At 42.8% G+C, this 27,244-nt stretch overlaps 1 protein-coding gene across 1 annotated transcript in view; it reads left to right on the plus strand.

The window, feature by feature from the left end:
- The first annotated feature begins 275 nt into the window (after positions 1 to 275).
- Positions 276 to 27,244, plus strand: part of KIF5C (kinesin family member 5C) — a 173,754-nt gene continuing 146,785 nt past the window's right edge. The window contains exon 1 of the mRNA XM_053257583.1: positions 276 to 967. Within this exon, the coding sequence (XP_053113558.1) occupies positions 842 to 967 (126 nt within the window). The 5' untranslated portion in view covers positions 276 to 841. The remainder of the gene's footprint in view (positions 968 to 27,244) is intronic.

The raw sequence follows: 27,244 nt of genomic DNA on the forward strand, positions 1-27,244 counted from the left end.
CACCCAACAAAACAAAACGAGGAAGCTCACAAACGAAAGCTGTCTCATTATTATTTAACTGGATATTAGAATGAAAACTCCCCTCGCCTCGCTTTTGGACCAAGCACGGGGAGGACAAAATGATGAGCAAGGAGGATGGCCTTGTCTTCTATTCGGCTTGCTCTTCTCCTGCCTGTCCGCCTTTGTCTCTCTTCTTTTAAAAAAGACCTTTCGCTCTGGTCCCCACCTAGCTGTTGTGTTAAGAACTACGACTCCCAGGATGCGTCTGGAACGTCTCTCCCTCAAGCCGGTGAGCTTTGGGGAGGGGTTGATGTAATGCAGTGAAGTCAAAGCCCGTGGGGGGAGAAGGAGCGAAAGAGAGAAAAAGGTGGCTTGCTGGCGGGGATGCAGAATGGTGGCGGCGGCGGAGGCGCTTGCAAGACTGGTAGCAGATTCCAGCGCCTGAAGAAGACTTGAAGGAGTCCAGGACCCGGCTTAATTTGCAGTTCCCAAGACTTGAAATCTCCCCACGCGCTCAATAGATTTCGCACCAGCTCCCATTCTCTGAAGAACCCAGCTGCAACCCTGGAGGTGTTTGGGGTGGTGGTTCCCCCGCCTTACCCCACCCCTTTAGCATTAGTGCTCGTGCTCGCCCCGGCTCCCCCGCCTATATCTGCCCGTCGGGTAGGGGAAGAGGTGCAGCTGGGAATGCCTCGCCGTTGCCCCCTTCTCTGACTGGGCTGGGCTCCCTCCTCAGCCCGTGAGCAGCAGTCGCTACGCGCGCGCACAAGGTGGTCAGGCTCCGTGCCACCCCTGCCGCCTCGCCCAGCCAAGCGCCGCCGCCGCCGCCCCCCGCACCGAGATGGCGGACCCAGCCGAATGCAGCATCAAAGTGATGTGCCGGTTCCGGCCCCTCAACGAGGCGGAGATCCTCCGCGGGGACAAATTCATCCCCAAATTCAAAGGCGAAGACACGGTCGTGGTTGGGGTAAGCCTCGTGGGCGCCTCTCTTTTGTTGGGTGGGGGTGGGCGCATCTCTGAGCCCTGGGCTTTCTTCGCCCCATGACCTCTCCCACCCGCTCCCTGGCTCCTCTCTTACTGCAGGGCTATTGGGGAAACCGCCACATTCCTTCGGCTCTCCTTCCTCCTCCTCCTCAGCGGCATTGCTGTGGGCCCCCTGCGTGGCGTGGTGCTGCACTGCATTGTGCTCCCTCGCCCATTGTTCCCCACGTTAGCTGCTCCTCAGCCTGTGCGTGGGTTGGCTCCCGTTTCAAGGCTTCTTCACCTTGAGCGCCAACCCTTGGTCAAGGTGAGGCTGCTGTGGGTCGGGGTTGTACTGGGAACCTCCACGGCGTGGGAAGGCGAAGTGGCGCGTGTGGGAGACTGACTCCTCAAACTTGGGAGGTTGGGAACCCAAGGGAGCAGCTGAAGGTCCCCTTTCTTTCTCTGACTCCTAGAAGACCATGCCCCAAAGTGTGTGCATGTATATAACAGACAATATCTTTAATGCAGGGGGTGTTATAGAATGGGAGGGGGGATGCAAAACTACAAGGCTTGGCAGTTTCCTTGAATTGGTAGGAGATGTAACAAAGAGACTCGTGGCCCCTTAAGGGTTAGTAGTTATTGTGGCATAAGCTTTGGGTGCATGAAGTTGCATCCTAGGTTTGAAGTTTAGAGAGAGCAAATGTAAAGATAAGAGCCCAAAGGCCATGAAATCAAGAGCATCTGTTCATTCCTGTGTCAAGATTGGCTGAATTTGTCTCTTCAAAACAATGACTTTTTGTTGTTGTTGCGCAGTATCCCAATCCCATAGGCAAAGTGCTTAAGTCAGAGACTTGTGTTTCATGCTTACATCTGCAAAATACTCATGCCACTAAATATTCTTCTTTTCCCCCACCATAGTCTGCAAGTAAAACCTGCCCTGTAGGGTCCCACTTGGCTGAGTTCCCTGTTTTCATAGCTGCAGCGGAGAGCATTGGTGGGGAACTGAATGAAGTCGACCCCAATTGACTCTTCCAGCTGCCTCTCCTAGTTGCTACTGCAGCCTTCCAATCCCTTACATTGATCAAGCTGATGTCATCTGGAACACTGGGCATGCTCACTTGCTTCCTGCCCCCCCCCCGCATTTGATTGATTGACAGGTGGCAGGAAATTGCTCAGAGAATTACAGAAGTAGAGGAATTCCCACCTCTTGTCTTTTCACCCTCATCTGACCCAGCTCAGTTTTGCCATTAATGCATTCTAGCAGCACTGAGCTGCAGGCTTTGCAGATGAGAGGGGGATTTATGTATTCTGTCCAGAGATACACTTTGGTTGTCTGCTGTGTTCATCATTTTTTCTTGCTGCAGTCTGGATAGAGAAGCACATCCTTCTCTTAAGAGAGGTTCCTCCCCTTATCAGTATACAGGTTCATTTCCATCATTGGCTTTGACTGAGAAATTTTCTTTCTTTGTCTTGGATGAGCTGGGATGGGTAGGCATCTTACTAATTCTGACCACCTGATGCCTCAACTACAGACTCTTGGCTCAGGGGAATTTATGGTAATTTTCTATTTGTCCTTATGGGCTTATTATTCCACTGATACAAATAAAAGGTATTCATCTAGCTCTACCCTAGTGTTTATATCCCCATTCAGCCATGATACTTGCTGGGTGACTCTGGGCCAGTCACTTCTCTCTCAGCCTAACCTACATCACAGGGTTGTTGTGAGGAGAAACTTAAGTATGTAGTACACTGCTCTGGGCTCCTTGGAGGAAGAATGGGATATAAAATGTAAAAAGAATAAAAATAAATAAATATACAACAGTTTTCAAATAGCATTCTAAGGGACTCTGGGATTCACTGGAAATGAAAAGGAGTTCCTTAATCTGACATGGACAAGCTTCCGTGAAAGACAACTGGTCTGCCCATAACAGAACTTCTCTCCAAACTGCAGCTGCAGGGGAGTATTGGCTGTATTTTTTAGGACATGCTCTAAGTTAATGTGGGGTGACTGGCTTAATAAACCTCGTAAGTGCTTCAGTGAACTGTACTAGAGAATCTTCAGATGTCTGGGCTCCTTTGGCAGACAAGTCAGTGTGGAAAGCCTGGAGGTAGAAAATTGAAAGCAACTGGAATAAGACACAAATGGGCAGATCCTTTAGCCACAATTTTAATTTCAAATTTGCATCACAGTCTTCAGTTCAGAAGCTCAGGGTGGCATCTTAACCTCATACTAATGCTGTGAGGTAGGTTTGGCTGAGAAATTCTGTCTTGTAAGAGTTACCCCAGTGAGTTTCATACCTGAGCAGGAATTTGAACCCAAGTCACACATTATCTGAAGAGCCCTCCCTGAAGAGCTTTGGCATGCTCCCTCCCTGTTTAGTGTTTAAAAACAACAACTAAAACCACATCTTTTAAAAAGAGGGTTCTTAATGCTCCATCTTTTGATATATATAGTAGGTTCTTTAACTTTACGTTTTAATAATTCTCAATTTTTAGCTTTTAAAATAACAATTCTGATTGAGGTTTTAGTCTGACTTTTAACTTGTTTTCTTAATTTGGTTAATTTTATTACTTTTACATTGTATCTATTTTATTGTTGTGAGCCTTTTATTTGACTTTGGTGCCTACAGTAGAGTACTGGAGGGGTGGGGTATAAATATTTTAAATAAATAAAATAACTCTACCCTCTAGCCTCTGTATTGCTGCTTTTATGACATACATATTTAAAATGCATTATGAGCTAAAAATCTATCGATAGTTTACTTATTTTATTTGACATGTAATGGAAATAGAATTTTCATGGCATCCTTGCTTTGATAAAATACCTGTGAAGTTTTATTAGAAGCACTGATTTTTGGTACTTTTTGGTGATGATAGGAGCTTAAATGAGATTTTATTTTAAACCTCTGATGTTTGTTTACACATGTACATTCTTCCAAAGAGATTTCAGCTTGTGGAATCCTTTCCTTGTGAGTGTGAAAACATGTTTATTTCTACTAAGTGAAAGTTTGAGGCCACTTGAGAAGTAGATAAGTGTATGGCGTTAACACCAGGGTTTTCAAAATGCAAATATAGATGTTATATAAATAAGCAGCAGCAAATTAGTACTCTAAGATGCTTTATAAAGATAAAACCAAATTGGATTTGCCAAAATGGCTTTGCGTCATGCAGAAAATTATTTTAAAAATAAAAAGGTAGGCAAGGGGGAAAAGGAAGGGAACAAATAAAATATTAAACAACCTGATTAAAAAGTGAAGTTTTATAATAGTTTAATGTGGGTGGCAGTAAGTAAATTGCCTTGGTTTAATACATGAGCCAATACATGGGATCCTTTCCACCTTAGTAACTTGAGAATTGTGGGTTGAATAATGTGTGATACTGACATAAGTATGTGGCATGTGGAGTGACTCATGCGGTGGGGAATGCTTTGTGAAACCCCAACTATGTAGAAGAGCACCTCTGTTGGTGGAAAGTGCTTTCTTTATACACACACACACTGCCTTACGGTTTTCAAGTTGGTTCACAATCAGCTCTGTAATTCATCCACTGATTTTGTATTTATCCCAATTTGAGAAGTAGATGCAATTCAGATTTAATATTAGAACCTATGTCTTTCTTCTGTGTTGCTTCTCTAGGAGATATGGACTTCAGTTGAGTTGGAGATTGACCAATCCCAGGCACCAGGGTGCCGTGGTGCCTAGGAATTTAACTGTGGTTCCTAGACTAGGCTATTCAGAGATGGAGTTATTTAATAGAATCTTTATTTGTCCCAGGCAGCCCTGTTTCTGCTGTGTTACTTGTAAAAGGGATAAAAACAGAAGCCCATTTATTTACCTTCCCCTTCCACAATGTTAATCACTACGTCCAGTAATTTTGTCAAGTGTCCATTGGCTGGCTTCTAGATCTAAAGAAAATATGTCAAAGCCTAAACTAAGTCATTGGAAAGGAATGACACATGAAGATATTACTAACTATGGATAAAAAACAATTTGTAGTCCGTGTGTGTGTGAGAGAGCGAGCGAGAGAGAGAGAGAGAGTGTTTCAGTTTAGGACACACAGATCTATTCCTCCATGTCATCTTCATCAGGGAATAGCATAACTTCCATACGGTAATGGGTTGGATGAGGGAGAATAAATTGAAGCTGAATCCAAGCAAGACAGAGGCACTTATTTGGGGGTGTTGAATCATAACTCAGGAGATGGGTTATACCTGCCAGTTCTGAAAGGGGTCACACTCCCTCAGAAAAAACAGGTGCGTAGCCTGGGAGTACTTCTCCACCCAGGCCTCTCTCTGGTTTCTCAGATTGAGACAGTGGCCTGGGGTGCTTTTTATCAGATTAGGCTGATATGCCAGCTACAGCCATTTTTGGAGGAGAATGAGCTAAAAGCATTGGTATGCTTGCTGGTAGCTTCTAGACTTGACTACTGCAATGCACTCTACATGAGGCTGCCTTTGTATGTTGTCTGGAAACTGCAATTGATACAAATGCGGCACCCAGGCTGGCCTCTGGGGCAACCTGAAGAGACCAAATTACTACTCTTTTAAAAGCATTATTATGCTGGCTGCTCATATGGTGGCAGGGTGTGTCTGGCTGCTCATATGTTTCTGGGCAAATTATAAAGTGCTGGTGATTACCTATAAAGCCCTAAATGGCTTGGGCCTGAGAGATTTAAGAGAGTGTCTTCTGCTTCAGGACCCCCATTGCTTATTAAGAACTTTGGGAGAGGCCCGCTAGCTGCTGCCCTAGCATGTCTGGTGGTAACTCAGGGTTTGGCCTTTTCTAGAGCTGCCCCAGGGCTCTGGAATGAACTCCCTGTTGTTGGAAGAGCTTCCCCATTTCTAGAAGGTTTTAAAAGAGCACTCGAGACACTGTTAACACCTTCAGTGTGGGAGCTATTTCCCACTATGCTGACCTCTGCGCTGTATTGCAATTCTCTCAGTGCTAGGAGAGCTTTAAGAGAGACTGAACCCTCTCTTACGAGCTTTGTGGGACAAGTATTGGGAAGGGCTACACTGCACCCCGTGCACACCTTCCAAGATGGTGCAAGGGCTTGATGTCCCTTAAAGGAGCCGGTTGGTTCTGGGCAAAGTGCAGCACTACATGATGGGGATGGTTCTCTCTATGCATGGTGTCAGGGGAACTGTGCAGAGTATTCAGCCAAAGCTTCACACAGATCTGATCAATAAGTGTTGCTGGGAGCCACCACTGGTCCCTCAGCCTTACAGTGAAGGCTATTGTAGTCACCTGGCCATGATACCATTAAAGAAACTGCTCTGGGGTGATTGGCGAACATACTGAAATCTGCTTTTGGGCTTGCATGGGGAAAATTAGCTCAGCAAGGAACAGCTTCACATTAGTTTTAATTTGCACAAAGTTGCGGACTCAGGAAATGACAGGACTGAGACGAGATTCAACTTTCAAAAATAAAAAATAAGCTAGCTATTGTAGGGAGGGGTACAGAGGAGAGAAATGTGTGATTAAAGCAATATTACTATCGAAAATACTTTTAACTGTAATGAGGCATTTTAGCTTAGAGTCCTAATTGTGTAAGTTCCCAGGCAGGCAAGAGAAAGAAGTTTTTTAAGAGGAGAAGGCAGTTGGATTCAGTGGTCCCTCTAATTTTTTCCCCTGTGCAGAATGAGTTTTGTTCTGAGTGGCAATATCAAGACACTGTATGCGCACATGCATTTAGAGTGGGGCTCTCCTAATTCAACCTGAGCGGGATCTAAAATTAACTGAGCGGAATCAGAATACTTTTTAGTGCGCACGTGCCTTCGAGGGAACAGTGGTAGGATTTAAGAAAGGAGAATAGAGATAGAGTTTGGGCCAGTGAAGGACAAGCACTCATATCACCTGGTCTGGACGAAGGACTCCGGGAACAACTGATGAACCTCATTCCTCAGGGACAGCTTGGGCCAAGGTATGTACAAGAAAGTTGGAGGGATTAGTTGGCAAGGGTGAATCCAGGAGGTTGATTCCTCCATGGTACCAACTTCCTATGTTACCAAGGAAGGCTGGGCAGATCAGGCTGGGCAAGAAACTGATCTGGAGAGTGGCAAAAAGTACTGAACACAGCCTCGCATGGTGACCTGTGATCAGTAAATCACCCCAAAAGCTGCTGGTAGCTCCAAGGTAGCTGGTGCACAAAGAACACTAAGATTGCAAGGAGCACACTGGATCATGTAATTGGGACTTGTTATACCCAAAGACATATCCTGGGGGCAAATTCCAAGTGAGCTTTTTTGTTTGATAGGTGTGTTGGGTGGAACCGGCAAGGATTCCATTGTTGCTGATCTTTCTTGCTGTGTGTAACAGTGTGGGAATTGCCAAGGTATGCTAAGGCTTTTGTCATGAGAACGAGTGCATAGATGTGAGAAGAAAAATTCTACATAGATGGAAGGTCCGGTTATCCAATCAGTATTCTTAATGGATGCATCTCTTAGGTCCTTATCGCTGACTCAACCTCTTTTGTGATGGGGGAGGTTTACTTCCCAAGCCTTATCTGTGTTCTCTCCTGTTAAACTAATTGGCACATTAGCTGCCTGGCTGCTATCCTTTGTTAAAGGAGAGGAGGGGGAGGTGGTTCACTCTGAATGCAAAGTGACCTTGGCAGAGAGTTAACCTGCTTTTAGTTAACTTCTGGAGTCTACTTAGAATATCCCAGCATAGGGAGGATGTGCATCTGCCCCCTTTTCCAGTTTGTTGTTAGGAGCCAAATCTAGGGGCAACTGGCCCACTGTCACTAAGTGACCTGTCCCCATGTGTATAAACGGAGAGCTTATGATACTGTGTGGCTCCTGAGCATATTCAGAGTGAGGTCTCCAAGCCTGGAGACTCAAAGTCTCAAACACAAATGAAGGGCTCCTGGGAGCCAACAGAAAAGCCTTGCAACTAGTAACAATACCCAGCGGTGCAACCTCTTTATTTAACAGAGTCTCTACTTTATCTTGCCTGTCTTCCAAGCAGTTCATGGTGACCTATTTGGCAGTTATCACTTTTTAATCTTCGCTTGCAGTCTTGTGATAGAGGTTAGGCTGAGAGGTGGATTGGCTGGTCCAAAATTGCTTAGTTGAGGGTTTGAACCCAGAATCTCCTGGAGCTCTCTCAGATGACGACTTTACTGCAACTTTACTTTGGGAGGGCGGGTGTGCATTCAGCACCAGCCAGATTTACCCAGAAGTCAATGCAATATTCCAGAGAGCACTTCACACATGATTTAGATTTTCTCCTCCATAACAGAACCTAGCCTGATTTATGTTGGGGGTAAAAAATAAATAAATTCCGATTTACGTTGGGGGTAAAAAAAAATTGCATCAGTATCCGTTATGCCCCAAGTCCGCAGTAAAGCCTTCTGGAAAATCCATGGTGAAGCATGCTGTCTGAAAAGCCTCCTGGTCTTTTGACTAACTCTCAGAGTTTTAAAAAATATAGTCAAAAACAAAAATGTGCTCAGAACTGGTAAATAAGGAGGTGATGGGTGTTGCCACTGTGCTAGGTTTGTAGACTTCCTTATGACAATTGGAGAGGCTTTTATCAAGATACCTAATATTGAGCTATTCTGGACAATCAGCCTGACCTAGCATGAAAGCTCTTATAGTTATTGATTATCAGTTTTTGCAACTCACCATTGATTTCCGTTATTTGATCTGGTTTCTAATTGAAGCCTGCCTTTGATCAAAGTTGCATATGCTATTGCATAGAATTCTCATGCTATAGCTGTGCTCCTCTTCTTTCTCCCCCACTCGCAATAGGTCAAGTTTAAACTTGTGTTGCTTTAGAATGCAAACCAATCCCCTGTTCTTGATTCAGGACCATCTAAATAGCATGCAGCCATGGCCTATACATACATTTTTCTCGAAAGTCCCACTGAGCGGAGGTTATTCCCCAGAAAGTGCATGTAGAGATAGTAGTCTTGGGTTTCTGTTTTAGAAAAAAGCTTTCTCAGAGTTGGCAGCTGAGTGTCCAAAGCTCAGAGTCCTTTGGATATTGAATTGTTATAAGCATAGCACCGCACTGCACATTCATCATGTCAACAGATTTCAAAACCCGGTTCTAATGTGTGGTTATTTGGAAGCATGTCCCATTGAGTCCAGTAGGGCTTACTCCTAAGGAGGTTGGCATTTGACTACAGCCCTGAGTTGGTCATAGGCTGTTAGTGCGACTTATTCCATCTGTCCTCTTGCTAGTAACACTTAAAACAACAACTCTTATTTGTAGTGCTGGCCATTACAACACACTGACAATTAAGGTTGCTTCTGCTTTCTGAAGCAATACTCCATTTTTAAAAAACTTAAATTATTTCCCATCCATTTTCTGGATGACTCAGAATTTTTGTGCATCAGAGAAAAGTGAATAATCTCTTATGTTCTTTCCCAGTCATTAAAGCAAAAGGAAATCTGTGGTTAATGGATTGCTTTTGGATCAAGGCTCCATTTCTCTTATGAGAACTTGCTGGACTGCTTGACTTTCCAGCCCTAAAATGGAAGGCTTGTCTTGATGGTACAGTCATGCCCAGTCCTCTGGTCATAATCTCAGCTGGACTTGCAGTGCTGCATAATGCAAGCTCCAGTGACCGGGACGACACATCCTGGTCACCGGGAATCCCACAGTGCCATTGCAACACATGCAATGCATTGGGGGATTCCGCTGAGAGATGAGTGCTCTAGGTGCCCATCTTTGTGTGTGGCCAGGCTGGAAGTAGACCATGCTTGCACACTAGCAGGTAGCCAGGTAGAGCACTTGATCACTTAACCCCACCTAACAGCTGGGCTTAAAAGCCAGGCTAGATGGTTCTGCCCTACTGGGATAGGGCCCAATTGTGGTGATTCTCACATACAGTCTAACCCAGGCTGGCCATCCCTAGCCTGGGTTAGGTAGCATGTGAGAATAGCCTCCTTGTAAGACCTTAAATAAAATGACATGGTGTGTCCATCAGAATGTGAACAATAATTTATTATTAGTGTAATTAATTAATTATTAAATTTATCTAATATATTTATATATTGCTTTTCTAAGAATTCATGGGTAGCATTCAGACTAAGTTAGCCATGACTGAGTTCCATTGAAATTTATGGGCCTTGAGGTAGTAAAGATAACTTTCAGTGATTTCAGTGGTGCTTCTCATGAGTAACTTTGTCTGAATGCTACCCCATTTGCTTTGAATAGGGAAGTGTTCCATGGCTGGGGAACCTTGTCATCTCTTCACTGTCATGGATGGATCACCATCTGGTTAAGGTAGACTTTACAGCCACGACCCACCTCTGCAGGGGTGAAGGACCTATTAGATTGGTCTGCCCAAGGAGGTTATTGGATCCAATAGGATTTCAAGAAGCCTTGGAAAGGTTTAGAACCCTAAACTCTATCACTGGAGAATCATTGGCTCCACTAATGATTCTGTCGATGCTCTGGTACAAAGATGGAATAATGATGATTACTAGAGCAGTAGACCCAATGGCTCCTAAGCGTCCTCTCCAACTTGCCTTAAAGACAGCTCCATGGTATTCGGATGAGTTACGGGAGCTGAAGTGGTGAGGTAGACGATTAGAGCGCAAGTGGAGGAAGACTCGGCACGATTTTATTTTTTATTTTGCATTTTGTATGCCACCTAGAGATGTACATATCAGGCAGTATAGAAATATGATAGATAGATAGATAAATAATAAGCAATAGCAATTTTGAAAAGCAGCATTATAAAAAACAACAATGTATCTGATAACAGTGCAATCTCAACCCATTTAAAATAGATAGCATGTTAAATTAAAGTTGCTTTTTGGCCTTAGAATGTATCTCTTCTTTCCCATGAGTTTTTTTGGTTACTTTGCAGTATCTTTGGTTACTCCATATTTGTACAATTTTGGTATTGTAAGATGCTTGGGAGGAGAGCTGGTGTTGTGGTAGCAAGCATGCATTTACCTGTTACTAAGCAGGGTCTACCTTGGTTTGCATTTGAATGGGAGACGACATGTGAGCACGATAAGTTACTCCCCTTGGGGATAGGGCCACTCTGGGAAGAGCACTTGCATGCAGAAGGTCCCAAATTCCCTCACTGGTATACCCAAGATAAGGCTGAGAGAGACTCCTGCCTGCAGTCTTGGAGAAGCTGCTACCAGTCTTTGTAGCAATTCTTAGTTTCTAGTTTTTAAAAATAACTTCTAACTTGAAATTTTAAAATCTGTAATTTTGACTGTGGTTTTAGCCTGGATTTTTAACTTGCTTAGCTTAATTTGGTTAATTTTATTAGTCTGATTTTACATTATAACTATTTTATAAATGTTGTGAGCCACCCCAAGCAGTAGTGTACTGGAGGGGTGGGGTATAAATATTTTAAATACTGAGCTAGATGGACCAAGGGTCTGACCAGAGGCGCTTTTCGCCATGGACCTTGTGGATTAGGTCTGTGGACTTCTGTCTCCAGCGGGCCTCCAAATGTTCTGGGGGGCCTTCCAGAGCCCCGCTTCTGGCCCATGCCTGCTGCCCAGTTAAATCTGCCCCCCCCCCACAATTTTTACAGCTTCTGCTGTTCAGCAGGGGAGACCAAGGCAGGGGAGGTGGAGGTGGCGGCAAGAGCTCCTTCCCTGAGCCTGCCTGCCTCCTAAATGACAGATTGGGCCATTTAGGGGCTCTCTGTGCACACGCAGAAAGTGGGGGGAGGAGACAGAGAAATGAGGGAGAGCTTCCTATCTCCCCTCCCTGCTACCATCACCACTCAACACTCACTTGGAATTCCACAGGGGATTTGCTGGATGCAACCTTCAGGATAAACATTGCAAAACACTTGTTTAGGTCACCAGGATTTGGAGCTATCTTGGCTTGGAAGTCAGTGTCTCTGAAATCAGAGGGGTTTAATTTCAAATAACTTAAACAATCCCATGCATCTTTCCTCGGGAGCATGCTCGCTTGATCCGAGTCGGGTAGGACTTACTTCCAAGTAAACATGCATGAGATTGGCTTCCACCAGCCTTTTGCACCTGGTGCCTGGGAGAGAGGCTGCAAACCACCCTCTCTGCTTTTGTTTCCCTTTTCCAAAATGCCAGAGAGAGACACACACACAGACTGATTTTCACTGGACTGGTTGGGATCTTTTCATCGAGCAGCCCCCATGAAATAAATGCCAAGTGGCAGATGAATAGGTCCAGTTGGGAGAGCTACTGGACTGGAAGATCCTGGCTGGAGTAGGTATTCATCACTTCTCTCCCAAGCTGTCAACTCCCCGTGCTACATTGGTTCATATTCCTAATGAAAACACTGTGCCCTCTTAATTTTTCATGATGTACTTAAACACTTCTGTTAACATCCTTGCCTGGAGGGGTGGGAGGGGGTGGTGGAGGAATTTTTCCTACCTCCTCCATCCCCATTACCTTGTCCCAGCTCAGATTTCATGCTGCACAGGGCAGGAACTCAACTTGGTCAATTTATGAAAGACAGAGATTGTCCATCAGCATGATTAGGCAAACTTTGGAATACTGATACCCCAATAAACTGAAAAAACGCAGCACTGGCTTTTGCTGGGAGAGGCTAAATCCTGCCACCTTACTCCTTAGCTCAGCTGTTCCCCAAGGCTCTGTCTTTCCTTTCTTCCTCTCTGTGCACGCATGCACAGAGGCCCAATCTGTTATTGGGAAGCCCGGCTGACTCAGGGAAGAACCTCTTGCCTCTGCCTCCCACGCCTTGATCTCCCCTTGAGTGGCTGCTCCATCCCCTCCTCACAACGGCGGTTGTAAAAGGTAAATTTTAAAAAAGATTTAACCTCCCTAAGCCCTCAACGGTGGGGGGGGGGCAGCTCCGAAGCCCTTCAGATCCAGGCTTCAAAATTACCTAGGTGTGCCCCGGGTGTGACGTGATTTAAGGCAGCTTGCTGTGTTCCTATGTTCTAGCTCGCTAGAAAGGCGGGACACAAACACTTTTAATGAATAAATAAAACAAGGAAGCTTGCTGCAACCATCCAGGCTCAGCAATATACACACATTAGCAGCATAGAATAAATACTAGTGTTCTTAACACTTTTCATATAAAGTGACAGTAGCTTTGTCACCAGAGAGAGCCCCTCAAATTTCTTTCACTTAACTGGTAAAACAACAAGAGATGATCAAAAGAGATACCTTGTTGGCTTCTGATGAACTTTCATTAATTAGAAATTTGGGTATGGCTTGATTTTGACCCCTCATTTGAATGTTAGGAACATAAGAAACTGCCATATACTGAGTCAGACCATTGGTCTATCTAGCTCAGTATTGTCTACACAGACTGGCAGCAGCTTCTCCAAGGTTCCAGGCAGGAGACACCACTTTACCACAAAACTGGAGACCGATAACCCTCACAAATATCGATTACAGAATCTTTGCCAAAATCTTAAATAATAGATTGGTGAAAGTGGCCCCTAAATTGGTCCACAGCTTGCAGACAAGCGCTATCTCGGGAAGAAAGATGACAGACTCATTGTGTCTGCTGAGAGAACTTTTTTACTCTATACAGAATGAAAGTTGGAAAGGTCACCTCCTCTTATTGGATCAAGTTAAGGCCTTTGACAAAGTGAACCACAATTATCTGTGGACATTGTTGAAAGCTAAAGGTATACCACCCACCTTCGTTACTTGGATACAGCTGCTCTATACGAATGCAAAGGTGACACCACAGATTAATGGATGGCGGGGCGACCCGATCATTTTGCATTCGGGTGTCTGCCAAGGATGCCCACTGAGCACATTACTTTATGTTTTTGCCCTGGATCTGATCCTGATCAGGATTCAGAGAGAACCCCATCTGCAAGGACTCTCGGTCTCTATCTCTCCGCCCTGCGAGATCTTCCCGGGAGGGAGGAGGAGGGAGAGTGAGGGGATAGCCGAACCACCTGTCCACTCAGAACCGCATTCTGAGTTTAGGGTAAAATTTGTAGCTCATGCCGATGATGTTACATTACTGTTATCGAATGAAAATGAAATCTCTGTAATACTAGACCTTTTCTGGGTAAATGGCAAGATCTCGGGCTCAGAATTAAATGCTGATAAAAGTGTATTTGTTAAAATGGACCCCGGACGCCAGCAACTCTCGTGCCTACCCATCTCTGAATGAAAAAGCGAAGGGGCCCCAGAGTCTAAACTGAAGTGGGTAGATAACAGTTAACATTTTGGGAATTGAATATGGGATTAAGGAAAAAGTCGGGGGGGGGGATTGGACAGATTGGGAAGAAAAAGTGATGCTTAAAATCACCATGTGGGAAAAAATGGAGTCTTGCCATGTACCAGAAAGCGGTTTACATCCGGACTTACCTGATACCCCCGGTGCATAACCTGGCGGTAGTCTATCCTCCCCTGCTCGATCTCCTTCAGAGAGTTGAAAGCCAGATCTTCCATCTAGTATGGCACACAGAGTCCTTACTTTTGGCCCATGCAGTAGCATTTAAGGAGGTTGAGTGGGGAGGCCTAGCTCTACCTGTCCTGCAACCCTATTTTGTAACTGAATTCATGTCCTACAATTTAGGAAACTGGATTTTTGTGAATGTCCATAATATGTCCAACCTCCTGAAAAAAGCTGGGTCTAGCTTTTCGCTCTGCGTTGGCGCAAGTCAGCATGGGGCATAGCATGGTGGGGGAAAGGATCTTTCAATGGTAATATCACACAAGTATTAAAAAGAGAACACCCGGACTACTTGAGAGATTTGTTATTCACACTTAAAAATAGAAGGTTGAACCAGATCTATTTAAAGGATCCTCCTCAGTTAAGCAGCTAAGGAAAACAATTTATGGAGAGATTCTAGAAGTGGGTTTCTTAAAACCGGATTTAGAACATAAACGCTACAAACAGCACACTTCACAGTACTTGTTGCAACCCGATCACCCTATCGCTCTCTTTAAGGAGAAAAAAGTCCCTTTCCATTTATGGGAAACAAGGTGGCGCTTATACCACCAAGTACTACCACTTAATGCGGCTAAGCCATGGCTCCCAGAGGACCAGCAAGAGTGCCCTAAAATCACCTGCAAACAGAAAGCTAGTGAGCTAGGCAAAACATTCAAGGAAACCCACTCACATTTCTTAAAAGCGTGTGTGGTAGCCAAAAGGGTGTGGCAGGGAGTAAGCAAGTTGTTCGAGTGGCCCGATTTGGAAAAACAGACTTGGGAAGAACTAACCTCAGGTTTGCGCTATAGAACCTCTTTTTGAGGTCCCAGAAAGAAACCTTCAAGGAAACGGGACGGAATGGGTGCCCTCATACTAGGGAATTGGAATGTTCCCCTCCTCGTAATCAGGTTAGTAAACCTGTATGTTATTTATACAATGCTCCTGCATAGGAATAGGGAGGGAAGACACAAACAAGAGTTTCACGCAGATGAGACAGTAAATCTCTTCTGGAAAAGTTTGTATGGTTATGTGCAAAAAGACAAGAGTATCTCTTCTAAACAGCAATGGGACAAATTATGGAAATGGACGTTGGATGTAAACCCGCCCCCATTACCTGATGTACCTTGTAATCCCCCATCCCCGAGTTACAGTACTGCCTGCATATACCTTATAACCCTGTGGGTTTCCAAATCCTTGTGTGTAAATCTTTGTAGATATATGATGTACAAACAACCACTTTGTATATAATTGTGCTTTGGCAATGTACTGTATGCTTTGGTAGTTTGTTGGTTCAATTAAAAAAATCTTGTCCTATTAAAAAATAAAATCTTGTCCTATCTTGGGGATGCCAGGGAGGTAACTTGAAACCTTCTGCTCTTTCCAGAGTGGCTCCGCCTCCTGAGGGGAATATCTTACAGTGCTCACCTGTGGTCTCCCATTCATATGCAACCAGGGTGGACCCTGCTTTGCTAGAGAGACAAGTCATGTTTGCTACCCCAAGACCGGGTCTCCTCTCTGTTGTGAACATGACCTTCTCCAGCTGCATGCTGTTTCACCTGATACATTTGATTGTGCAAAACTAAAGAGTCTATGTTGCTTATATTGCAACAAGCTTTCAAAGCAGCATCATGCACTTTAGACAACTAACAGAACTCCTTTTTCCACTCTTCATGATATTGTTGCATTTTCCTGCCATTTTTGCTGGAAGAAGATGACAGACAGTTAGGCTGCTTAACTCTAGGGAGAGACTTTTGCTGAAAGGGCCACACATTTACAGGCCTGGCTGCTTTCTGCTCCATAAGGCTCAGCTGCCTCTTATCACCTGCAGGGGCAAAAGTGAACTTCTGGCTCCAAAAACAAGCTCCATCATGGGATTTGTAGTATCAGAGTGCAATCTGCTATCCAGCTTGCAGGGCTGAAGAAGACTTCTTTTTTAGAGGCCTGCAACTTGAAGCCAGTCTCTTCGCTGTGTGTTCGTTTCAGGCAGTGACTGGCCTACCTCAGAGTGCTGAAAATATAGAACAAACTGTGTTCTTTATTAAATCGATAAAGAACAGGTACATGTTAATGCTAAATAAAGAACTGTTCTTTGAAAGGAAGAACAGGTGACAACCCTATAGCATGTACTCATGGGTTGTAAGAGGAGTTGGGAGGAAGACGGTGGAGTGCATTGGTCTTCATGTGTACAGTTTTTTGTGCTTTTAAAAGTCATTTTGGGTGGCCTTTGGTATCCCTGGGGAGCCATTGGGTGCCTTTAGGAGCCTTTTTTTTAGCCATTCCTGTGGAGCTTCTTGGAGTCATTTCCTGAAGCTTCTTGCTCCATTGTGCTGCCCTTGTAAGATTCTAATTATCACTTTTATAAATTTAATTTTAATTTTGGTGGAATTTTATTTTTAATTATGTTGAATTTAAATTAAACATTGATTTTAATTATCCATTGAAAAATTATTCTCCTCTCCTTGATTCTCACACACTCCTCTGTGTGTGTTTACATGAAATGGATTTAATTTTGTGCTTTCTCTTTGGCCAACCTACCAACCAATCAGGCTAAGGGGCTTGTGCTGCTAAGTGCTGGACTTCAAGTGTGGGGTGAGGAAACTTCATGATTATGGAGGAGCTGGGGGGCACTGCAGGAGGCACTAGAGAGTGGGAAAGTAGAAGGTCTGAGGTGGCCAAGTCACAGTGTTGTGCTCCATCCACATATATCTGCTTTTACCCTGTCTTTCTAGTGATTTTTTCAGTCATTTCCCTGTGTTCTCTAAGCCCCCAATTCCCATTGACTGAAGGTTTCATGATTCACAGTTTCATTATCCACGGTTATAGGCCATAATGGAATCCCCATGAGTAAGGAGGGCCACCTATACAGATAAAGTGCATAGAGAAACATTTCTGTTGGGATGGCTTGAGATTTTGGCTGTAGACACATCACAATTTAAGATGAGAATAAAGCACTTCTGAAAAACGTATCTTCTCCATTATCCAACCTAGCACAGTTCTTTTCCAGTGGTAGTTGCTTTTATGTAGGGGTTTTGTGTTGCTTTGTGTAGGGGTGTGTACAGATCCTCCCCCCGCTCTCATTTTGGTCCAGATTCGGACCAAATTGAACCATAGTCTGTGAACCAGTTTGGTTGAATCTACTGGCTGGCCTGTTCAGTTCGAATGAATCTGCTTGAGCTGGTTTGACCTGGGCTTGATTAGGGTGGTGGCTGATGGTAAGGGTGGTGGCAAGAGATTTTTTTTAAAAGTAAAGGAGATAGTCCCTTCTTACCAGTTGTACTGAATGTAGCAGTGGTGCTTCCACCAGCAGCTCACGGTGGTGTGGCTCCGGCACTAGTCTGGCCTCTGTGCATGCACAGAGGCCAGGTTAGTGCTGGAGCTGTGCTGCTTCATGTGGGTTAAGTGCTGCTGCTGCTATGCTTCAGTACCACTGGTAAGAAGGGACCATCTCCTTTACTTTTAAATATCTCTTGCCATCACCCGCACCCTCAGTCACCTCCCTAATTGAGCCTGGCTTGAATCGATCCACCCCAAACCGGGTTTGATTGCAGTTCGGCCCCCTTTCCTAGAGGTTGGTTTGTTTTGCTGTCGAACTGCTTGAACTGGTCCGAGTTCTCAGCAGATCAGTTCACTTCGAACCGTTCATGCACACTGCTGCTTTTGTGTTTATTTTTAGACTGTGGGCCCTTTTAGGACAGCAAACCTTCCTATTTCTTTTCTATGTAAACTGCTTTGTGTTTTTTGGGGGGTGTGTGTGTGTCAAAAATTGATGTATAAATATTCATCAACATAATAATACTTAGCTCAGGGATGGACTTGGATTCCCAAACAATCCTGCAGTTTCCTCAGAAGTGCTTGGGGGATGGGATGAGGCATATCTTAAAGGCCCTTCCTGAGTTATTTGCCAGAATATCTCCCCTGCCCATGGAGATAAAAGAGACTTTAGGAAGCTTCAGAATTTTCCAAAACAAGTCTACTACTTACCAGCAAAGTCCTTCTGGAAATGTGGGGTCACACCAGCCTTGCCAGATCGGCCTCTTTTCCTTGCCCAGTGCTGTGCTGCAGTGAACTGGAGTAAGGGGTCCCTTCTGGCATGCTAGTTGGTGGCTGCTGCTTCTCTGTATTGGGATTCTGCTACTAGGAGGACCCTTGTGCCCAGTTTTATGGACTGTCTGACTTTCCTGGACAGCATTTCTATTTTTATTATGCACATGCCCTTGAAAGTGAAAGAACATCATTTTGGCAGTGATTAAAACAAAACTAAAAACTAAACTAAACAAAACAAAAATCCTCCAGCAAGCCATTCCTGCACTGTATTCTGCTCGGCAGTGCTGGCAGTGTTGAGGTTGGGACAGCAATATAAAACTGATCTGTTCAATGGACTCTCCTGGCAGGCTATGAAGTGCATGTTTTCTGGTTCACTTCTCTTCAATCATGGAGCTGCTGGCTGTTCCATAGTGCAGATTTAAAGCCAATAAAAAGGTAATGCGCCCCAGGGTTTTTACAGTGCCATGACAGGCATTTTGTCTGCATAAGTGAACATAGGGCATGATCCAGCTAAAATAAAGCACTTTTTAGTCCCATTGATTTCACTGGGAGAGACTGAAGCTTGCATTTATGTCTCCTGTAGAAATCAGTGGGATTTAAAAGTGCTTCACTTAGACTGTATCTGAAACGCAATAGTTGTATTTTAGTGGGTTCTGGATGAGGGCATTTGTCTTGAGACGTGGGCTTAGTGCTCTCAACCTGATTCGTTTGATATTCCTAGAGCAGCCTTTAGAAGCTGTCACTCACCCCAGTAAGTGACAAAAAGATTAAAACAATTAACAAAAAGATTTAAAACATTATTTTGGTATTAAGCTTTGTTTAGCAATTTCAGACTTAAAATTTTTAAAATAAAAATAAATTGCTCAATACAATAAACGAAGACATCAGCATGTTATTTTTGCTCTGCCTAATTTATTGCCGTGTTAACAGGGTGGATTTGATTTAAATCAAACTGATTTAAATCACTATCAGGGTGGATAAAAATCAATGATTTTTTTAAAAAAATCAAAAAAATTGGATTTTTTTGATTTAAATCGGATTTTTTTGATTTAAAAAAAAATCATTGATTTTTATCCACCCTGCTAGTGATTTAAATCGTGATTTAAATCAGTTTGATTTAAATCAAATCCACCCTGCGTGTTAAACATGTGACCAGTTTGAAAATTTCTTTTGTAGATGTTTGTAGCACAGTACTGAAAATGCTCTGTTTTGTCCAGGGCTGCTCCTCAACTTCAGCTCTCCTGCAATTTAAAATTACCTTTTTAAATTGTCCACAACTCCCATAATCCCTGACGATTTGCCATTGTGGCTGGGGATTATGGGAGCTGTAGTCCAAAAACAGCTGGAGGTCCAAAGTTGAGCAACCCTGGCCCAGCCACACCCTGTGTTTATCATTCAGAATAATGGCTTGTCATGCCTAAAACAACACTTGCCTGCTTTAAAAAAAACACCACCACCACTTTGGTCAGAAGTTCTGATTGATTGATTGTCGACTCTTAGTGACCACATAGGTTCTCTCCAGGATGATCTGTCTTCAACTTGGCCTTTAAGGTCTCTCAGTGGTGCAGTCATTGCTGTCGTAATAGAGTCCATCTGCCTTGCTGCTGGTCGTCCTCTTCTTCTCTTTCCTTCAACTTTCCCCAGTATTATGGACTTCTCAAGGGAGCTGGGTCTTCGCATAATATGTTCGAACTATGATAGTTTGGGCCTGGTCATTTGTGCCTCAAATGGAAATTCTGGATTGATTTGTTTTATGATACTTACAGAAGTTCTATAGGTAACTTATAGAACTTCTGAACAATTGACTGGTTTTGTATAACTTGTATTGAAGTTTTTCAGCTAGCTTGAATAGGAATATAGAAATCATGTCAGAAGAGTTGTTTGTTACATTTCTATCCTAATGTAATTCCGAGCTCAGAGCAGCATAGTAGACAGTCTTACGCAGTTTCCTATCCTCTTGCTTTTCTTCCCTCCCTTAAGTTGTTGTCTTGAAGGCCCTTTATAAATAAGCATGTGATAGATATGGCATGGGTTGGGGTGGATTGATTTAAATCAAGGTAATTGTAAATGGTTAAGAGAGAGCTTTATTTAAATCAGAGTCCCACTTTGAAATTAATGTTTTCTGAACAAGCATGCATTTATCCAGTCAGAGTAACAGCTAAAACACATTGACTTGCAGCTATGCATTTTTTTCCTATAACCAATGAGGAAAACTTGCAGAGATCATAATTACAGAAATTCACTATGGAGTTATATTTGCTTAGACACAAGAAGCAGAATCTGCTTGGCTATATATGCAAGGAGGATGAACAAGAACTTGAAGGCTTAGACATCAATTCTATCTGCACATTTGTAAGCAAGTCTCATTTTAACAAAGTCAAAATGCACAGATGTGACAATTTTTCAGAATCTGGGGTAATAGTTATTGGTTAAAATAGTGTATCTCTGTGAGACAGAAATTAATGTTTGTGCTGTTTAGCTAATAGTAGTAGGGATTCATAATTGGAGAACTGAGCACACTGTAGAACTTGTAAAGATCATAAAACTGTACAAGAGCACCCATATGAACTCTTCAAATGATCCTGCTGGATCCTGATGTTTGGGCTAATTGGATGCTTATGTTTGGGCTAATTTGATAGCACCTCTCCCCCACCTGAGGCCAGCAGTAAGCCTATTATAAGCACAATACACGACTTATTGTGTCATTACATAGGAAAAGCAGTTTCTAACTCAGTCTGATTGGTTCATGGTAATGATTCAGTTAAGAGTTAAATATGGACTTCTTGGTCTAAAATTCAGATTTAAAGTTTTTAAAGAAGACACTGCTATAACTGAATTTTATTTTATAGTAGAGTGTTTTTAATGACTTCTTTTTATGGGTAAAATACAGATGAGTGTGGGAGGATGAGGAGGAGTTGTAAGTAGTATTGTATGATGAAAGTGGTTACACTGTGTGTGTATATGAGAGAGAGAGAGAGAGAGAGAGAGAGAGAAGGAGGTTGAGGAAAGGCTCCAGAAAGGATTATAGCTGAATTTAAACTCATGTCAGCCAGTTTTTGTGGATTCCCACTCTTCTCCCTAGTTGTGTTTTTAAGAATGCACAATGGCTCCTTCCAGTAAGGAATTCAGTCCATGAGCTGCATATTTTATCTTGACTTTCTGGTGTTAACTTGAAGTGTAAATGTAGTTATGAATCATTAGCTTTTAATATTTATGTATCATTAGTCTGTGACCTCCCCCTTCCTTTCCCTTCCAATTTAAAGATTGAGCTTAATTTTGTGTATCAACAAGTTCTTATCATTGATGCATGTATAATAAGGTATATGCAAGGGTCATGCAGGAAAGAAATTAATTTAGTCTGTGTGTGTTAGTGAAAACTTGATTTGTGTGTTTAGGTCCCCCCGCCTTTTTTTTTTTTTTTTTTAAAGGAAAGGCCGTGGAGGCCTTCTGAGTAGCCACTTCCCTAGTGGTTGCCATTTTCTATTCCCATAATACAACAGATGTAATTTGGACACTGGGAAAGAGACCTCCATAGGGACCACCATGCTTGTGTTGACCATCTTATTTTTTCACAGCACTCCAAACTGGTGGTGTGTTAAGGCTTTGGGGAAGAACAAAAACTGATCCCCACTTCTCTTTTCTCTTGCATAGCTTGTTAATTCAGCCGTCAAGGGAGAACATAAATTATAATGAAGCATTTATAAGCCAAATTTAGCAGCTATGGACATATGGAATACTGAGCGCCTGTTCTTAAATTAGGAAGTGTGATCACTTCAGGAACTGTGAAGCTGTGTTGTCTTTGCTGAGAAAATAGACGGGAATATGAATTTGGAAATGTAAATTACATCCCCACAGCTATCAAAAGATATAAGAAATTACCGGGTTATATCTGAGGATTGTGGTTGGCTGTATCACAACACGCTGAAATTTTTTGTTCATTTAGAAAAATGAGAAATATATCCATTGCAATGTCATAAATAGAATGGACTTGGTTTTCTTTACAATAGTTTTGTTTTGTTGATCCTTGTTTTGACTACTTAAAGGCAGAGAATAAGTTGCAATTACAGATGAGTTAGCTTTTTCAAAATTGCCTTGAATTAACTGGGAATTTTTCCTAATTGTCAATGGAATTGCTTTTAAGTCTTTGGGGAAAAAATGGGAAGAAGTTAGATTTTATTCAGTCACTTTGAGACTCCAAATAAGGCCCTCCCTCAGTTCCTACCAGCCCTTTCTGCCCCCAAACACCCTCTATCCGCTTCCCTTTACACCTTTCCAGCAGCAGCAGTCTGAACAAAAGCAATGAAACATGGGGATAGGAAAGGAGAGGAGTTTGTTCCCTCACATCCAGAGGAGAGAGGTGCTGGAGCAGAAAACATGGGCAAGAAGTAGTTTTCCCTGTGAACTGTTAAAAATGTTTACATAGATAGCACCCTTGATACATGCTCCTTGGATAATGCATATTTGCTTTGTATTATCCACTCCTACCACTCTTGTTCGTCCAAAGTTTGTTTTTGTTTTGTTTGACAAGGTGTTCTTGTGCACCTGTACTGCCACAAAAGGATCTCCTTCATGTTTTCATGATATGAAAGCAGTCTTCTACAATAGCGTGGGAGTGCAAGAACACCTTGTCAAACAAAAACAACTTGGGTGAATAATAGTGGTAATTGTGGTGGCTGCTATCTGTACTCTTTCAAGAAGAGTGGATAATACAGAGCAAATGTGTATTATCCAAGGGTGCAGGTAATACAAGGGGTTTTTACGTAGCTGGAAATCAGCTGTGGGTTACAGTATACCTGCACACAGGTTATACTTGTGTGTGGGTTATATTCAAGAAAATACAGTATTTAATGCCTCAGAGTAGTGGAGAAGGATGGAAGAAGAGGAAAGCCTCATGTCTTCTCCCTGTGCTTTATCCCTGCTGCTCTTGCCACCACTTGATGTGTAAATAAAGAAAAGGAGGGAAGGATGTTTTGAGGGTGGGGGCCTGCCAAGGAAGGGTTTTGAAAATGGTAAGGAGGAAAGTCTGGAATTCACCTCCATCTTTGATTTGGATCCAAGCTGGATAAGAATCTGGAGGCTTTAGGACAGGCCTTGACAAGTTTTCCTTTGGATCTAGGACCCAGCCCCCACACTTATTATTTATTTATTCGATTTCTATACCACCCTTCCCAAAAATAGCTCAGGGCGGTTTATGCAGAGGAATAACAAATAAATAGGATGGATCCTTGTCTCCAAAGGGCTCACAATCTAAAAAGAAACACAAGATAGACACCAGCAACAGTCACTGGAGGTACTGTGCTGGGGGTGAATAGGGCCAGTTACTCTCCCCGCTGCTAAATAAAGAGAATCACCATGTTAAAAGGTGCCTCTTTGCCAAGTTAGCAGGAGTCCGATGATAGACACTTGACACAATTCCAGTCTTAGCAATTCAGATAGGGAATTCAAACAGGCTTCTTGTTATCCCCTTTAAAAGTAACATACCGAAAGCAGAAACAGGGCTGCCTGGGACAAAGAAAGATTCTATTAAATAACTACATCTGAATACCCTAGACAAGGCACCATAGTTAAACTTCTAGACTCTATGGATCCCTGGCACCTGGGATTTGTCAAGCTGTGCTTTAGGAGTTCACTTGTCATTTGCTATTATATCATTTGCTATGCTATTGTAAACCGTCCAGAGATGAAAGTTTTGGGTGGTGTATAAATTTGATAAATAAAATAAATTTGGGGCATGCATTTATGAGATTCTGACATTCTCTGCCAGGCTAGGTACAGGAGACCTTTCTGGCAACTTTAACATTGCAGTTCAGTACAATTCAGTCTGTTTACATATGTTTTGAAGAAGGCATTTATTTACAGGATAGTGGTTTTCTTACACTCCCTCTTTCTGGATTGTTATGACCTTTTGGATTTTCTAAAAGGACACATCTAGATCAGACAGGCAGCATGTTGAGATTCATTGTCAAGTCATCTTGACATGATGTTGGCTAGATCAAAAAGCAGCCAGATTCACTCTAGTCCACTGCTGTATATGAAACATCACAGCCGAATTCTGGATCCTCTGCAGAATGTTAAAAAGGGGAATGAAATGAAAGTCATTTGAGACAATAGCAATGTACAGTAAACCTGGATTGAGCTGGTAATGCTTCTACAGAGTTGGAGAAATCATTTAGGCAATGAAAAATCTGAGTAATTACCACAGGAGATTGGAATAAATGTGACTGCTTCTTTGTGAATGTTTATTGACTCGGGAAGATGGCAGATTGGCAATTTATGGATATCTTGGAATGGCTTCTACCTGGATTCTGGAATCTAATAAAAATAGTAAAATAAAATTAAAGTTCCCCAAAGGATACTCAAGGAGCTATTTCCTCCCCTCTTCCCCAATTTGGGTACCTCTGTTGCAAAATATAAAGTTTTCCTCCTTTTTGAAAAAGTAGATTTTTGAATAATGACAACCTCCCTTGAAATCCTTCTAGAAATTTTCTTCTTGTAGTGGAATTTCCACAGTTTTCAGGACAAGACCTGACCATGCTTAATGATATGTATGTGTGAAGAGTCCCTTTTGCTCAAAAGAGTCCCTTTTGTTAAATACACAATATTGCATGTGTTTACGACAGGGCTTGAAAACTCCCAGGCATCTGTTCGCTGTGGTGCATAAACATTTAAGTGTGGTGTCTGAGCCAGGTGAAGGACCCGTGTGCCTAGGAGGACTGAGAAAGCAAAGTAGGGGCTAGTTGCTTGTTCTCTCTGACTGTGTCTGTCTATTGCCTGCCTGAGCCAGATGGATACAACCAAGAGGAGGAGTGAGCAGTAAGATGGGCAAGTTGTTCCCTCTCTTTCCTGGTTGCATCTATATGGCACATGTAGGCAATGGACAGATTCAACTAAGAGGAAGAGGAGCAAGCAAGGCAGTCAGTGCCCTCCAAGGAGCGGAGAACATTGCTGGAGGCAAGCAATGTCCACCCCTCCTGGGGAGCAGTCTGGCTCCCAAATATTTGGGCCAGCTCCTAGAGCCAAAGAAAATGTATTGAGGCTTGGTTCTGTTGCAGCAGTCTGCAGTGGTACAACATCCTTCAGTCTTGCTCTAGCTACTGCATAGTGCAACTACCTGTTAAAGGGATTTGCAGCCCTCACAAAAATACTCATTATCATGAATTCATCCCATTGAAATATTTCATTTGTCTGCCTGCTGCAAAAGGTAATATATAGTCAGGGACTTCATATGTGGACTGATCATCTTTTTATTGTCCCTGAGGTACCATGTTATAACCCAGATGACGTGAAAATGTTGCAGCATTTATGAGGACTAATTTTTGAAGCAGTTAATGAGCAAAGTGTTCAAAATTCTTGAGAATGTTAGAACCTGACTCATTTTGTATTGTATCCGTAAAACAAAAAAATCATCATAGCAGTGGTTGCAACCACTTTGTACATGAACTGAAATATAGGGAACTTCCTTTTTTGTAAGCATTAGGAGCAATTGGTCAAAAAGCATGTGAGCATACATAGGTGTGTATGTATGCTTTCCTGTGTGTGCCTTTTTGAATGTTTTAAGCAACACATCCTGACCTGAAAATAAGAGGAGTTGCTTGCAGTGCCATGGTAATTCATTGCTAGCCTTTGTGGGGCTGCTAAGGCTTGGTGATAGGAAGCATCCGAAGGAAATGGTGGGTTGTAATGGTGGAAAGGCTTTCTGTATTTTTACAGAAGCATATCTGTGGTCTTGGAAGAGAACAATATGCTCATCAACAATTCTACATTGATTGAAGGATATGATTTAGGAATGCAGAATGATGCTATGAGTTGTATAAAACATATATCTTCCAATATACAGCAGAGATCACCAGCAATGACTTCTTAAATGGAATTGCTTGGATTTTATGTGTGTATGTGCACACAGACTCTTCTCAGAAGCTGGCGTCCTGCTGACTAGTATTCTTCTGGTTTAGAATTCAAGCCACCGGTGACCTGGCTGAGTTATTTAGCTGGTGCTGACTGTGCTTTGTGCCTCTCAGCTGGGTTTCTCCTGCTCTCTCCTGATTTAGAATATTGATTTTTTTTTAAAAGAGAGAACTGGCTTTAGATTGAAAATGACATGGCAGGAGGGGGAGAGTGAAACACGGTGGGTAAGATGAGAGCAAAATGGGAAGAAATGACATATAAACCAATGAGGGGTCGTTGAAACAATAATTGGTTGTGGGTTCTTGTAAAAAGAACATGATGTTCAACAGCATGTGAACAAGGACTGAGACAGATGAGAAATGCATCTTTCAAATAAAAAGTGTGGCTGGATTTATTGTTAATTAAGCTCTTGATAATTGCCCTACTTTGTAGTAAGATTAAAGGTTCCATATATGAAATTGATAGTCATGATAGTCATATATGAAATTGATAGTACAGATGAATTTCGTTCTTACACTGTGACAAGATAGCAATGTGCTTTTAAACTTACCTCTTTAACACGAAGGCAGTGCAGGTGGTCTTGCTCCTCCTGGCTCTGTGGATTGAATGGCAGTCCCCCCCCCCCGCAGTCTGTACCCCTTCTCTGCCCAATTCTGAGCTGTGCAAGGAATTGCACACCACAGTTATCCTGTCCCTTGAATAAGTCCAGAATCAGAGCCTTGGGGCTCAACCAGTGTGAAGTGGCAACCTAAAAAGAGCTTGGATCCAAAGCCCTCAAAAATAATTCAGTGCATCAATGTGATCACTAGATGTTTGTTTCTCATAAAGTAGCTCTCCATGCTGTCTAGCTTATCTCTTTTGAAGCTCAAGAAAATTTCCAAAACAAGTGGAATTTCAAAAAAGCAGTGATGATGATGAATCGGGGTCTTTTATTTATTTATTTATTTTATTTATTGTTAAATTTATATACCGCCTTTCATTAAAGCAATCCCAAGGCG

The sequence above is a fragment of the Hemicordylus capensis genome, chromosome 1, assembly GCF_027244095.1.
Source record: "Hemicordylus capensis ecotype Gifberg chromosome 1, rHemCap1.1.pri, whole genome shotgun sequence".
Taxonomy (NCBI): Eukaryota; Metazoa; Chordata; class Lepidosauria; order Squamata; family Cordylidae; genus Hemicordylus; species Hemicordylus capensis.